Below are 13,929 nucleotides of genomic sequence, written 5' to 3' on the forward strand. Positions count from 1 at the left end.
AGCTAGTAGATCTCTCAATAGAGAACAATGGCAAAGCGACTGTTAAATGTACTAATTTAAATGTATCTATCCATTTAATGTGCATATCAACTGCACAGAGTGGAGATAGTCATTTTATTGGTGTGACCAAGATTCACAAGAAAGTGTCTGTATTATTATTACTACTATTATTATTACTTTTTATTTAGAACGTGCCATCACTATACATAAATGGCATCATGCTATTTACTTACAATGACATGAAACAGACGGTAAAGATGGTCCTGCCCAGATGAGCTTACTTTCTAAGAGGTGTGGGGAACAATTGATAAATAAGGTAGAGGAATAACAGCCGCTGGTGGAGACAGTGCGGGGGACTACTGTAAGGCAGGATAATCAGCCACCAATCACAAAACAGTAATTGGCAACTAGCATTTCTGTACAACTATCGGTGGTATAGAATGGTTGGAACGAGGAAAGACAGCAGAAGGCAAAGGTCCGAAACTTGAACCAGTTGTCTGCTGTTAAGCATAACTTCACCAACTTCTTTTACCCCTTTTATTTTATCTGAACCTTCTTCCTCGTCTGCTTTCAGAGAAGACTTTTGCTTTCTTGCTGCACGGGTACAGCTTGGAGTAGTTGTATGCCTAGTGTTGTACTGTACTATCTCCCCTGTTAGTACCACCCTATTTGTGTCTCCCCCTTTCCTTTAGGATGTAAGCTCTCAGGAGCAGGGCCCTCTTTCCTTGTGTGCTCCTTCTACTATTCCATCACCCTCTGTACCTCTTGGCCTGCTTCCCTAGCCCTATTTTCTTAAGCTTTGGCCTACGTCTTGCTGATTTTTACCATCACTTTCACTCATTGTCCCAGTAATAATTTGATTTGCATTACCATGTTACTTGTGTCTGTGTATTTATTTTTGTTCATTTTTTGTTCTTTCTGTATCGTGTCATGTCTCACTGTTTTCTGTATGTCAAGTATGGCACTGCGGACCCTTTATGGCGCCTTAGAAATTAAAGATAATAATAATATCTTGCTAAATACTGGAAACAGAGCCAGGTCTGCTGTTCTCCATGTTTGTGGCAGTCCATCTAACTAGTTGAAGAGTTGATATTTGTTTGTAGAAGGGTGTTACTGTACACTGCCTATCATCTTCCTTGTTGATTTGTCAGTGCAAGATCTACAGAACTGCTGCAGACAGTTTTGTTAGTTGATATACCGGCAGGGCCGTAACTAGGGCTGGGCGACACCGCCGACCGCCCAGGGCGCAACGCTGAAGGGGGGTGCAATTTAGGAATATTTTAGGTTAATTTGGTTAAAATTGAGGACTAGGGGGGCGGCATTTGTCTTTCTCCCCCAGGGCACTAGAATTCTAAGTTACGGCTCTGTATACCGGTACATTCATCTGCTCACATGTATTCAGAAGTGCTGTCATTTTACAACTAGTTCCTTTTGTTTTCAGTTACAAGAAATATTCAGAAAGAAAAATGAAAAGAAGGAACGGAAAGGAGATGAGGAAAAGTGTGCTCAACTGGTAATGTATTTCACACTGCTTTCTCCACACAGTAAGAGCAAGTAATGTGTGTCTTTAGTGGGTGAGGGGAGGGGGGATTGGGAGTGGTAGATGTATAGCTTGTCCCATTTTTGGGAAGACAGGGAACTGATTAGCCTTGTCAAGGTACCTGGCTAAGTTTATGGAAATGACCAAGCAGCAATCTTGATTTCAGTGTTTGGAAGTGAAGGTGGAAGGAAAGTGTGTTTTGATGATGATTAATGTAATTAATTAGTTAATTGTTATATTCAATACCTTGAACGAGTGTGGTTTGCAGAGGTGGATGGTATTTATAAAAATTTGTATCTAAAGCTAAAATATGTAAAAAAGTGCCTCTTTGTATAGGAGAACATTCTGCCTTTCTTTGGTCTTTGTGGGACACATTACTAAAGCTGCAATCCCACATAGAGGTTTTTTTTAACATGAAAAAAGGAGTCGTCCTATAACTCAGTGTTTTTGTTGTGCGGAATTATATGTCTTTCACTCCAAGACAGTCTTAGCTGGTAGCTATTTCCATACTCAAGCTCGTTCCTGAGGACACGACCATCTGATCTCCTGAGTCAGTGCCCTCCCTCCACGTTGACTAACATAGCGGTAGGGTTGGGGTGCTGAGAAGAGGGGCACTCTCTGTTCAGTGCAGTCAGTGTATGTTATGTAACTAAAGGACAACACAATGGATACAGTTAATCACAGTCATTTCTGATAAAAAAAAACAAAAAATACACAGCATTTTTTTCAAAGGATTGAAGTTATATTTTATGAAGCCATGTCTGTATGTCTCCATATGTTATCGTCATAAGTGTACAGTGCTCAAGAATATTTTTGGAACTTTAATGAATAAAGGATAATTATAGAGGTAATACATGTAGATTTTCATGTAAGACAGGATTTTATATGTAACTATAATCTTAACCAATGAGTGAATGCAGCTAGCTGGTTAAGGGTATGGCTATGGGATGTGCTCATTCCATTTGGGTTAATCTACAAAACAAAACACCCAGAGGTATATTTATTAAACTGCAGGTTTGAAAAAGTGGAGCTGTTACCTATGGCAGCCAAACAGATTCTAGCTGTCATTTATTTAGTGCATTCTACAAAATGACAGATAGAATCTGATTAGTTGCAATAGGCAACATCTCCACTTTTTCAAACCCGCAGGATAGTAGTGTGAAGTCTTCCAACTTAGCCTCAAAAGGGAGAAGATTGTTTACTGAGCCCAAAAAGGGCAATTGTAGAGCTTTGATATCACATTGAGCTACAATGACTTTACTCTACAATTGGTATGAAGTGATATAGTGAACAGATGATCATTTTGCAGCCAGGATAATTGCCCTCAGATTGTTTTTCTGGTATTAACCACAGCTCTGAGCATAAATAATTGAGTTACTACTGACAGTGATAATTTCATGGTGGACAGATTCCAGTGTGTGTAATATAGAATATAAATGCAGAATCATGTTCATGGTATAATTACAAGGACCGTTCTCATTGCGTAGCTTTAGCTGGTGAAAGCTTCATTGCAAAATGTATGTAAGGGAGTGAAGATTCTTTTTAAGTACTTCTGAATCAGCTGGATTCTGGCACTTTTACCAACACTTCTTGGTTTTGCTAGGAAACAAAACATATAAGCAAAAGAAAAACTTTATTATCATCACAAGGTAATATAAGCACAAACCCAACATGTCTCTGCTCGTCCCTGTCTCTAACTTACTATCTAATACAGCACAGCAGAAAGATTTATCTTCCAGGCCTTTTTGTATTTTCCGCAGTACGTCATCACAACAATAATTACGTGTAAACTTTTATTCAAGATGCCTTTAAATAAACTGTCTGGAGTACATGGACTCTGTCGTTCATTGTTGTTGAAGACCATCATTTGTTTAATCCACAATAGGACAGATGTGTTATTTCAGACGGGATTAGCATTTATGCTCCAGCTGTTTTGTACAGTAGGAAAAGCCAAATGAGAAAATATACTTTATTATTTTGATAAAACAAATATCGAATACTGCTTAAATGGGGGAAATAACCGTTTTCTTATCTTAAAAAATCATTGTTTATTGCCATGCTCAGAGCCACCTACAGAAATATAAAAAATAAGTTGAGCCTATATATGAAGAAAGAATCTTGTAAAGTTGAAAAGAATATATGTAAAAGTGGACTTGTCGCTTACGCACAGTGGAGGCAGCCAACAAAACGCCAAGTTTCAAAGTGAAATGAGTAAAATGATCCTAAGTGGCTGCATCAGGCAGAGAAACGCGTCAAGGGTATCATGCAGCCTATTATCTAGGAACCAGTAACAACAGATGCCTGATTTCTGACTTACTGATTCCTAGACACTTTCATGAATATTAGTTCAGCTCACAAAATGGCTGCCTCCACTGTTTGTAGATGATGGATCCACCCAAAGATGTCCCAATTTATTATCATTTATCCTCCATAAGAAGTAGTTATGAGTATCTCCCTGGTGGTTTTTTTTTTTTTTAAATAAAAACCTTTCCAGCATAGGGCGCACCAGAGATATCATCATTAGGGTTTGCCTGGATGGAAAACTCCTGCAGCATGCATGTACTACGTAACATGTTATGGAACAAGTGTGCCGGCTGTGATTACAGGCCATGGACCCATGTGCCACGGCCATATTTCTGTAACCCTGGACCGCCATTGACTACCTAGTTTCAGAAATAGTTAGCGGTCAAGTGAGCTTAACTGGATCATGTTCTTAACAATCAAAGTCAAACCAATTGTTGAACACAGGTTAATACAATATTAAAATATTAAAATCATCTAATATTCCCCAGTATAGTGTCTTTGCTACGTGGATGAATCCAAGCTCCTAATCCTCAGCCATTTTAGATGGAAATTCTGTCATGCATAAAAAGAAGTGCTCCCTCTATCATCATGGCTTTAGTTCGCATGAAACAAACTTTTTTGTATATATCTTTGTGGATGTTACTAATAATTATTTTTATAAGACAACTTACACATTAGGTTTAGGTACTTTAAAGGAGGACTCGCTATTTTAGTCAGCCTAGTGTGGTGCACACTCTGCACACCAGTAACCCAGGCCCCAGGTTTATCCCCCTATAACAGCCCGTTTGCCCTTAGAGCTGGATGTGCTGATTGTTACTATGTTGCCCCCAGGACTTATTGCTGTTTATCACCCCAGGTAAGGGTATTGCCAATGGAGGTAATATGTCTTCAAAATCAGAAGACTCAGAGGTAATAATAAACCAGAACAGATATCAAAGAACAAAATTGTCAGAGAAAGGCAAGGTCAGAGAAAGCAAAGATCAGGGCTGGCAGAGGTCCAAACAGGGTAATGGATTGGTACCCAGATAAACGGTAATAGTGCGCAGGCCGCTTTACCCTTTACAGTAACGCGGCCAATTGAATTCACCCCTAAGTATGTACAATATACTATAGAGCTTTTATAATTAAACTGAAAGCACCAAGACGTATTAATAGTTGTGGTACATTTCAGAATCAGATTTGCACATAAAAATAAAAGTTGTACTTTAACAGGTCTATCTTGAATGATATATTAAATATGAAATGAATAGAGTAATATCTGCTCATGTGGCTGTATCAGACAAAGACAATATATCCTGTTCTGTCCTATGGGGAGCCAGCTTGTACAAGGACGTTTGACAAGTGGGTTTCACTCAAGTCTTGTATTTGGGACCACCCAGCAAGCGTAATAGTGTGAGTGAGCAATACAGCAATTAGCCGAAGCTTAATAACTGCGGCAGCCACAGTTGTACAGCCTCTCCCTTAACACCACATGGAAAAAAACAACTTTGCCACATGAATGAGGAATGTTCTCACTATAATTCACTGCAGGGGGCAAAGGCTGATACGTGGGATCTCTATTGGACTATTTTCACCTTGTAAAATGTTATATATATATATATATATATATATATATATATATATATATATATATATATATATATATATATATATATATATATATATATATATTCTTGTAAGTTCTGTGATATTTACACTTCAATAATATAAAATGTTTAGCTCAAGACATATGTCCAGTGATTGCGTTTGTCAATTGAAACTTTTTGTCTGTGTGTTTAGTTTAAAATAATTACATTTCTTGAAGTTGCTCCAGTTTATGTGCTTTTATACATTTATTTTACATACATTTATAATTGTTCTATTATTGAATTTGCACCCATTTGATGCATGTACACACACGCACATATATCTTGTATTATTGCACTGCAGAGCGCTTCAGCTACATCCTTTGGAATGATTGTGCTTGAACAGAAAATGGTCTATAGAACTTGCACTAGCTTTAGGTTCACGCTTTTCTGACCATCACTTGCCGCATCTTCCGTCTAGCAATAATTTATTTAATAATTAAAGTAAGCCACAATAAGGGTCATTTACAAACTGCAAAATCGTTGTGTGTGTATGCGCCTACTTGTCCGTTAGACACTTTAAAGGTGAACGCGCACTTCACGGTCTGTGGTATAATCATTCTGCACCTGGTATTGCATGTTTGCCAATACTCAGGAAAATACGCGTGTTTTATGCATTTTAGAACATTGGTTGAAGTGTATAAAGAAATGCTCCTTCCTCCAGAATTACCCCTGGAAGATGTAGAATAGGTCCAATGACAAGATGCGACCTCCTCAGAGGTGGGAGGAAAAGGCTTTGTGTGCAGCACCATCTCTACCAGTTTCCTTTTTAAGTAATCCTGTCCTGTAAAATGTCCTTTCTGTTCTTCAATGCAAAAGTAAGATCCACTCAACTCCTCCCAGGAGGCTGGTACAAATCCATGCACTTTTCCACAGTCACAAAAATGCATACCACCCAACATTAGTCTCTCTGGCAGCGGGATAGGGGGTGGCCACTGAACAATGGGGGCGTGACCACTGAAAAATGGGGGCGTGGTCACTGAACAATGGGGGCGTGCTAGACTAACCTGTACTCCCCTCCAAACACCATTTCCAGCACCCATTCACCGCTGATCTGCCATGCAGAGCAGCAGTGAACAGAATACATCCCAACTTTTCCACCAATCGAGACACACCTGTCCCAATCGGCATGGCGGGACTGTCCCGCCTAATCGGGACAGTTGAGAGGTGTGCAAATGTAGGAGTGTGAGATCACAGAAGAAAAATATTTGTGCTGCAGGTTTGCCCTTTTATGGAGGGTAAATGACCTTTATATTGTGATAGACAGTAAGGTTAATTTACAAAGCATCTGCTGATTTTGCAGTTCATAAATGACCCTTTAGTGAATCAGTCACTTTATTCTGTGGACCGTGGGTCAACCTTATATTACTAGTTTGTTAAGGTAATGGACAGAGTCCTGTACTATCTCCACTGGTCTAGCTGAAGAAAGTAAGTGGACATTATATATAGAATGTAGAATGTTTCCATTACTGTATGTTGTAAATTCTGCTTCACCAGTCTGTTTTGTATTGTCTGTAAATATTGAAAGATGTGCATGCCTTAACCTATTCTGTTTGTCCTCTTTCCTTTTATCTTGCTCTTCACGACTTGACGCTGAAATGTGACACTTCACTTGGGCCTTGTTGGTGTATGTAAGCGTCTACAACTTTATGGATACCATACAACAACTAACGGTGTATGTACTTTAACATGCAATGTGCAAACTTTACTTTTGAATGCTGCCAATATCTACTAAAAAAGCCTGTTTTATGTTGATTAATTCACCATTTTTTTGATGCTGCAGATAAATGTTTGTTAAAATGTCTCGATCTCACTCAACTGGATTTTAAAAAATAAAATCAGTGGGTTGTATAATACAACAATATATAAAAAGGTGAACCAGTTTCAAAATGTAAGAACAAGTCACAGAAGACTGTTTTATATAGATCAGTGAATTGTTCATGTAAAGGAAGAAGCAAAATAATGGCTAATAGTGGCTTATAGCTAAAACAAGAGCCTCTGTCAAATGCAGAAAGTGGAGGCAGTTATTTTGTTGTCTGAACATGACTGCGTATCAATTCACTAGTAACTGGTGACATCACTAAGTAATCTGAATATAGGTTAAGACCACAGCACACCCACTGTCTTTCGGCTGCAGGTGCACTTCACGCTTGGCATTGTCAGAATACACTTAGCGTTAACTTAACGGGTAATAAATGTGTGGGTTACGCAACAGTGTTTTGCAGTAGAATTTATTGTATACTTTATAAACAAAACATAAATACAGGATTAGTTCTGGCAGAAACTATAAAAAAGAATTAAGAAGAGAAAGAGATTCTTGCATTTTTAAATTAAACTAAAAACCGTATTGGGTTGAACTGATCAGCAGATTCTCACTACAGCCCTTCAAAGTGGAGATCATCATTTTTATTTCCAGAGCACTCTCTTCGGTCCCCTTGCAGCCCCGGTGGTAGTCAGCATATGGATGCTGACCACACCGACAAGACTTACAGTGGGTGATGGTATTGTAGTCCAGTGGTGCTCAACCTGTGGGTTAGGTCACAGATTGTGATTTGGGTGGCCCCCAAGTGTCAGATATGCGATACTTTCCAGTCAAAAACATCTCTTTTGGGGTCTCCTATAAAACACTTGGGGTACAAGGTAAAATCAAGCTGTTCACCACTGCTCTAGTCAACACATGGGTTGCAGGGTTGGGTACGGCATATCGATGTTGAGTACCCCAACAAGACTTACCCCGAAATCTTGACTCCGAATGTCTCCTAGCCGATGCACTATCAATGACACCTGTTCTGCAATGCAACTTGAAGCAATCGGGATTGTCGGGGTAGTCAGCATCGATATGCTGACTTCCCCTGCTGAGATTTAGATTTTTTTTCTTTACACAGGGGCTCAGTTTGTGGTAGTGGGGGGTGAGATTGTTTGGAATTCCTGTTTTTTCGGTTGTAGGTGCAGCAAAGTACATCAGTCTATTATTTTCTAAACATGAACCATTTCTCCCAAATAAAAGATCACTATCTTAGATTATCATCTTGAATAACACATGTAAAATTTAATCTGAACCAAGTGTTCAGATAACTTTACCAAAACATGACATAGAACTCGGTCCTGACAATTCAGCTGGAGAACGTGTGTCATTGTCCCAGGCCTGCTGCTGCACGTTTAACAGATGTCAGAAGTTAGTGTTGTTTTCTTGCCTTTTTCTCTTTTCACTGGAGCATTCTTTACAGTCCTTTTTTAAGTGTTTTTGAAACCGGTATTTAATGAAGATATGTCAATATTTTCACTGCTGCTAATTACTTGTTATTTTTACACAGCAGTGTGCTCCTTCATTCAGGATGACATAGGTAGAATAGGACATGCCCATCTTACTACTGTTTCACACAGGGATCTCTGTTTATGTTATGATTTCTGTACTTGCATTCCTACTGAATCACAACTTTTATAGTGCCCAGTTCCAACCTGATGCATATGTCATATGTCTGACACTTTCTGCTTGAATCAGCTCTTAAGAGACTTTTATACATGAAGCAGGATGATCATATAAACTGTTCAGTCTTAACCTGACAATTCACTGTAGACTTGGTAGTAAAATATACTATACTAATGAAGGTTTTACCAGGGCAGTCCTGTTTTGGGGACCTACTTCTCGTCTCCTAAGGTGGCCCCAAAATGCCTGTCCTATGACACCTTGATGAGAATAGGGAGTGACCTGGGCATATAATGGTAGGGCATAGTGTTGGTGCCCTTTCCTGCTTCTCCATGAGGGTATAGGGTGGTAAGGTACACGTCTCTCTGTACTAAAATCGCAAGCACAGGAATTGTTTATTGTGGGACAAGATACCTCAATGACCTTTTAAGGGTGAGAAATTTGTAGGGGCATGATCAGTTTACCAGGTGCCCGCAGAGCCTTTTTAGCTCCAGAAAGCCCCTCAAGGTGCCCGCGGCCGGTAGTTTTCTTGAGACAACTTTTACACAGGCGCACTTTATATGGGAAAATAAACGTATAGGAGGACAAATGCTAATTTAATAAAACATTCAAACGTACGAATGTGCCACGTGAAATAAATAAAGTGCCAATGTCCCTTCTTGGCTCATTTAAGAGATCAATATATTACAAGAAGATGAACATTAATTTATTGGTTTCAATTAAATTAAGAACTGCCCCAACAGTGATAGTAGGCAGGACATTGTAATGGTTTTTATTCCCGCCATGCACATTCCAATCTCAATAGGCCATTTCACACAGACAGATGATGATGATTCTATATTGAGAGTTTCCAAGAATTGAAGTCATCTGGATCTCGATTGTTTTATTATGTGATGCACCTATGGTCTGATTAGTCAGACACCACCTAGAATGCACTATTGTTAATTTTTATACATTTTCATATTTTAATAAAATTTAATATTTCAGTTTGAAGCTTAGTGCTCCCCTCTTTGTTTGTTTTTTAACTGTGGTACCGGCCTGGGGGCAGGTGCCCCCTAACCCCCCAGCCAAGCCTGCCCCTGCATAAGACATTGCTGATAAAGCCGGTGATTATGCCATTATATTACTAAGATTCAAGCCCTATTTATTCCTCATCAAAAGTATTGACTGATTGGCCAGTGGACCTCCAGGCCTGACTGTAATATAATAAGTGATGTGCTCCTAATGTCTACAGGGCAAGCTGGCATGTGTGTAGTATTATTGGTATCCACAAGTAGGAGAATGTTACAGTAAAAGACACATTAGTTTTGCTACAAACAAAGAAAACAGAGACTTGTACCTGTTTCTTCAATAAGGAATCCTTTATATGATCTGTTCAATAGGTCTCTTTGTAATCATAGATACGGTGCACACTTTCCCAGTGCTTGTAAGTAGCTACAAGGTGGTGTTCCCTGCCACAGGATCATGCAGTTGTCAGACAGCCAGAGCGGTAATGTGATTGCCTTTTGTTTCCACACTGCTCACTTCTACCTTCTCCTTACAGATGTCATATAACCTCACCCAAGCCATGGCTGTAGTTGTGTTCAGTATACAGCATGGAAATACTACACTAGTACGTCAACATTTCAAGGTCTTTGTCTGATCTTTTATTATTCTTCTCCTTTTAAATGTACATGCACAAAATGGTAAATTGCTCATCCTGTAATTTCTATGAATTGAGTTCCATTTAACTTTTCAATATATTTAATCATAAAAAAAAACATGCCTAGATCTCACCATATATTTGGACACAAAATGATTCCATCTGCCTAAATAAATGGTTACCTAGTAGGTTCATAAATCTGGTGGGAAAATGACCAAATCGGCATATGTGTGCCACATCGGCATGTGTGTGCTTTCATGTACTAGGCAGAATGTTTATGGCAGAATTCTCTGCTCATTTTCCCTCATATTCCATAGAGATGCGAGGAGAAAATGAGCTTGGACTCTGTACCTTTTAGCCAGTAATGTACGCAGCCGGGCATCGCTGCAATATCCTGCTGTGAGGGTAATTTACTAACCACAACACTTGAGTAAGTGCAGTCCATTTGTTTTACACAATTGCTTCTATTTCACCTCCTTCTGCATAGTTAGGTGCACATCTAGGGCCTGATTTATTAAGGATCTTAAATTAAGTAGTTTCTTATTTCAGTCTTCTGGACTTAACCATATTACAGGGCCATCTTTTCCATTGGGCACGATGGGCAGGTGCCCGGGGGCCCCACGGGCAAGGGGGCCCCATAGGCAGGGCTCTTAATTAGAATAAATAATACTGCAAAAGAAAAAACCTGCAAAAAAAACCTTCAAGGGTCACTGAGCAAGTACATCTATCTATCTCTATCCATCTATATCTGTATCTGTATACATCTATATATCTATATCTGTATCTCTATACAGCTATATATATATATATATATATATATATATATATATATGTATGTATATGTAGGGGCCCCGGTGCACTGCTTTGCCCGGGGGCCCATAATGTTAAGATGGAGCTTGCATATTACAATGAAAGGGGTGCAAATTAGTTTTCTGTTTTGCACATAAGTTAAATACTGACTGTTTTTTCATGTAGCACACAAATATCAACTTTAAATTTCAGTGTACAAATAAGCTATCAAGTATGTGTGTGCTACATGAAAAAACGGCCAGTATTTAACTAATGTGCAAAACAGAAAACTAATTTGCACCCCTTGCATTGTAATATGGTTTTGTCCAGGAGACTGAAATAAGCAACTTCTTAATTTAAGGTCCTTAATGAATCGGGCCCCTAGTTACTACTTTTGGGAAGTGCCCCCGTGCAAACGTTTTGTGCATCCATTTGCAGGTGTAAAAATATTTTATATATATATATATATATATATATATATATATATATAATATAGAGAAAGAGGGAGAGAGATACAGATATGTGTGTGTATTATATATATATATATATATATAATGTCCAGCCTACTATTACTTTACTACCACCCCTTAATCAATTACTATGTTAATGTTTCCCCCCCTAAAAATAGTATGTTGTTATAGTGTAAGTGGGAGCAAGGAACCCCAACAACAGGGACATCAGGGCTGACTTTATTTCACGTGTCACAATTGTATGAATTGTACTGGAGCTATGTCCGTATAATGTGAGTCTCATTGAAAGTATAGGACACCACCCTATTACCACCACCTCAGAGGAAGTGCAGGAATCATGTATTTTTAAAGTTCCCCACCACCCTCTGAAGCTGGTGTAAATATCTTGTCCTACAACATGGAATCTCGTTTTTACCCGTGGGTTCAGTATGAGACACATTTTTGTACCATGCCTGTATTCAGCAGGAAACCTCCAAAATAAGCCACGTTTTGCACCTCTGCAGCCAGTGGGTTCACACTTGTAAACTAAATATGACAACAAACGCCAACAGGTGGCAGATTGACAAAGGCTCTCTCATCCCAGCCTCATACCGGAAGTGATGCAGATACCTAGCTACGTGCCAATTTGTAGAAGTATTATGCAATATGTTCTATTTCAGCTACAGATAATATAAATGGATTCTTACATTGTAATAACCTGACATTTTCAGTGTTTGCGGTGACCTTAGCGAGTGATGTTTTTCTCTGAATGCAGTAATTCTCTAATCGTTGTAATTTTAGTTTAGATATTTTACCTATGTTAACAATTTCTACTAATAGCACTAACATAACAATTACAGTCAAACCAGCACATTTAACATATTTCCACATTCTTCTTTCCCAGGCTTTACTAATCTTTTTAAATAACACACATGCTTTTCTCCTACTTTTTTTGGGGAATGTAGTACAATGCCGACTTTTCATACATTTTCATAGAGGTTCTCATGTTTGAGATACCTGCCGAAATATCTGATCTAACAAAAGACTATTTCATATGACTCCCTGTCCATCATTACGTTTTTACATACAGATCCATCGATAGAGGCCTTAGGTCTAACTGCTGTTATTTTCTATGGTCGGAATAATAATAATGTAATCATTATGTCTCGATACAAAACAACCACTGTGAAATTCCCTGGCATATTACTTGGCCATCAAATGTAATTCATATTATCCATTTTTCTATGAAATCCTTCACATTGACCATATTTTAGTTATAAAATAATTTAAACTTTTAATAATTAGTCTTTAATAGGACACATTGTATCCACAAATTTATAATAATCAAGTGACATTATTATATGCAAAAAAACCTCCTGTAAAATATATACTTGTATTTGTTGAGTAGTCATATCATCACTTACATTGGAAGAGTAGTGACATCACTTCTGTAAAATATATACTTATATTTGGTGAGCAGTGATGGTGCTTGTGTCACATGACTCCCTTTAAAAGTGTTCCATGATGGAATGAAGAATTGTCAGTAACAATCAGTTATGAAGTCGTACAGAGCATATCATTTTTAACAAAGCCTATTTGCCTGTATGGTGCATATCAAGGAACACGCCCTCTTGACAGGGTTTGGGACAGCTCATGTAAAATTAGTTTGAACTTATTTTTATTGGAAGTCTGGCTGGATGTGCGCTTAGTGGTAGGAATAAATAAGTCACTAGCTGTTACAGCCTACAACCACTTAGGAACCATATTCTTCATTAATTAAAAATAAAAAATGGAAAAATTGCCACAGAACTCAGCAGAGCCAGACAGTCAGTATAACAAATCATTGTTGATTGTTACTGAAGGCAAAACATACCTTTTACAAGCTATTTTTTTAATTCCAAATCCAAACTGAAACATATAAAATAGACAGGAAGTCACCTTGACCTCTATAATGTGTATAAAAGATGGTCACTGAACTTGTCAGTGACTCCTAGGGGGTATATTTACAAAATTGTGGGTTTGAAAAAGTGGAGATGTTGCCTATAGCAACCAATCAGATTCTAGCTGTCATTTTGTAGAATGTACTAAATAAATGATAACTAGAATCTGATTGGTTGCTATAGGCAAAATCTTCACTTTTTCAAACCCGCAGT

General features: G+C 38.3%; 1 protein-coding gene across 8 annotated transcripts in view; it reads left to right on the forward strand.

Moving 5' to 3' along the window:
• The window catches only part of MICU3 (mitochondrial calcium uptake family member 3), a 120,038-nt gene that overhangs the window by 81,209 nt on the left and 24,900 nt on the right, over positions 1-13,929 (forward strand). For 4 of the 8 annotated variants that reach the window (XM_075196252.1, XM_075196286.1, XM_075196268.1 and 1 more), the window contains exons 7-8: positions 1,442-1,513; positions 7,106-7,144. In XM_075196252.1, the coding sequence (XP_075052353.1) occupies positions 1,442-1,513; positions 7,106-7,144 (111 nt within the window). The remainder of the gene's footprint in view (positions 1-1,441; positions 1,514-7,105; positions 7,145-13,929) is intronic. The other 4 variants (XM_075196260.1, XM_075196276.1, XM_075196294.1 and 1 more) reach the window with 1 other exon arrangement.

Source organism: Mixophyes fleayi, chromosome 1, assembly GCF_038048845.1.
Source record: "Mixophyes fleayi isolate aMixFle1 chromosome 1, aMixFle1.hap1, whole genome shotgun sequence".
NCBI lineage: Eukaryota > Metazoa > Chordata > Amphibia > Anura > Limnodynastidae > Mixophyes > Mixophyes fleayi.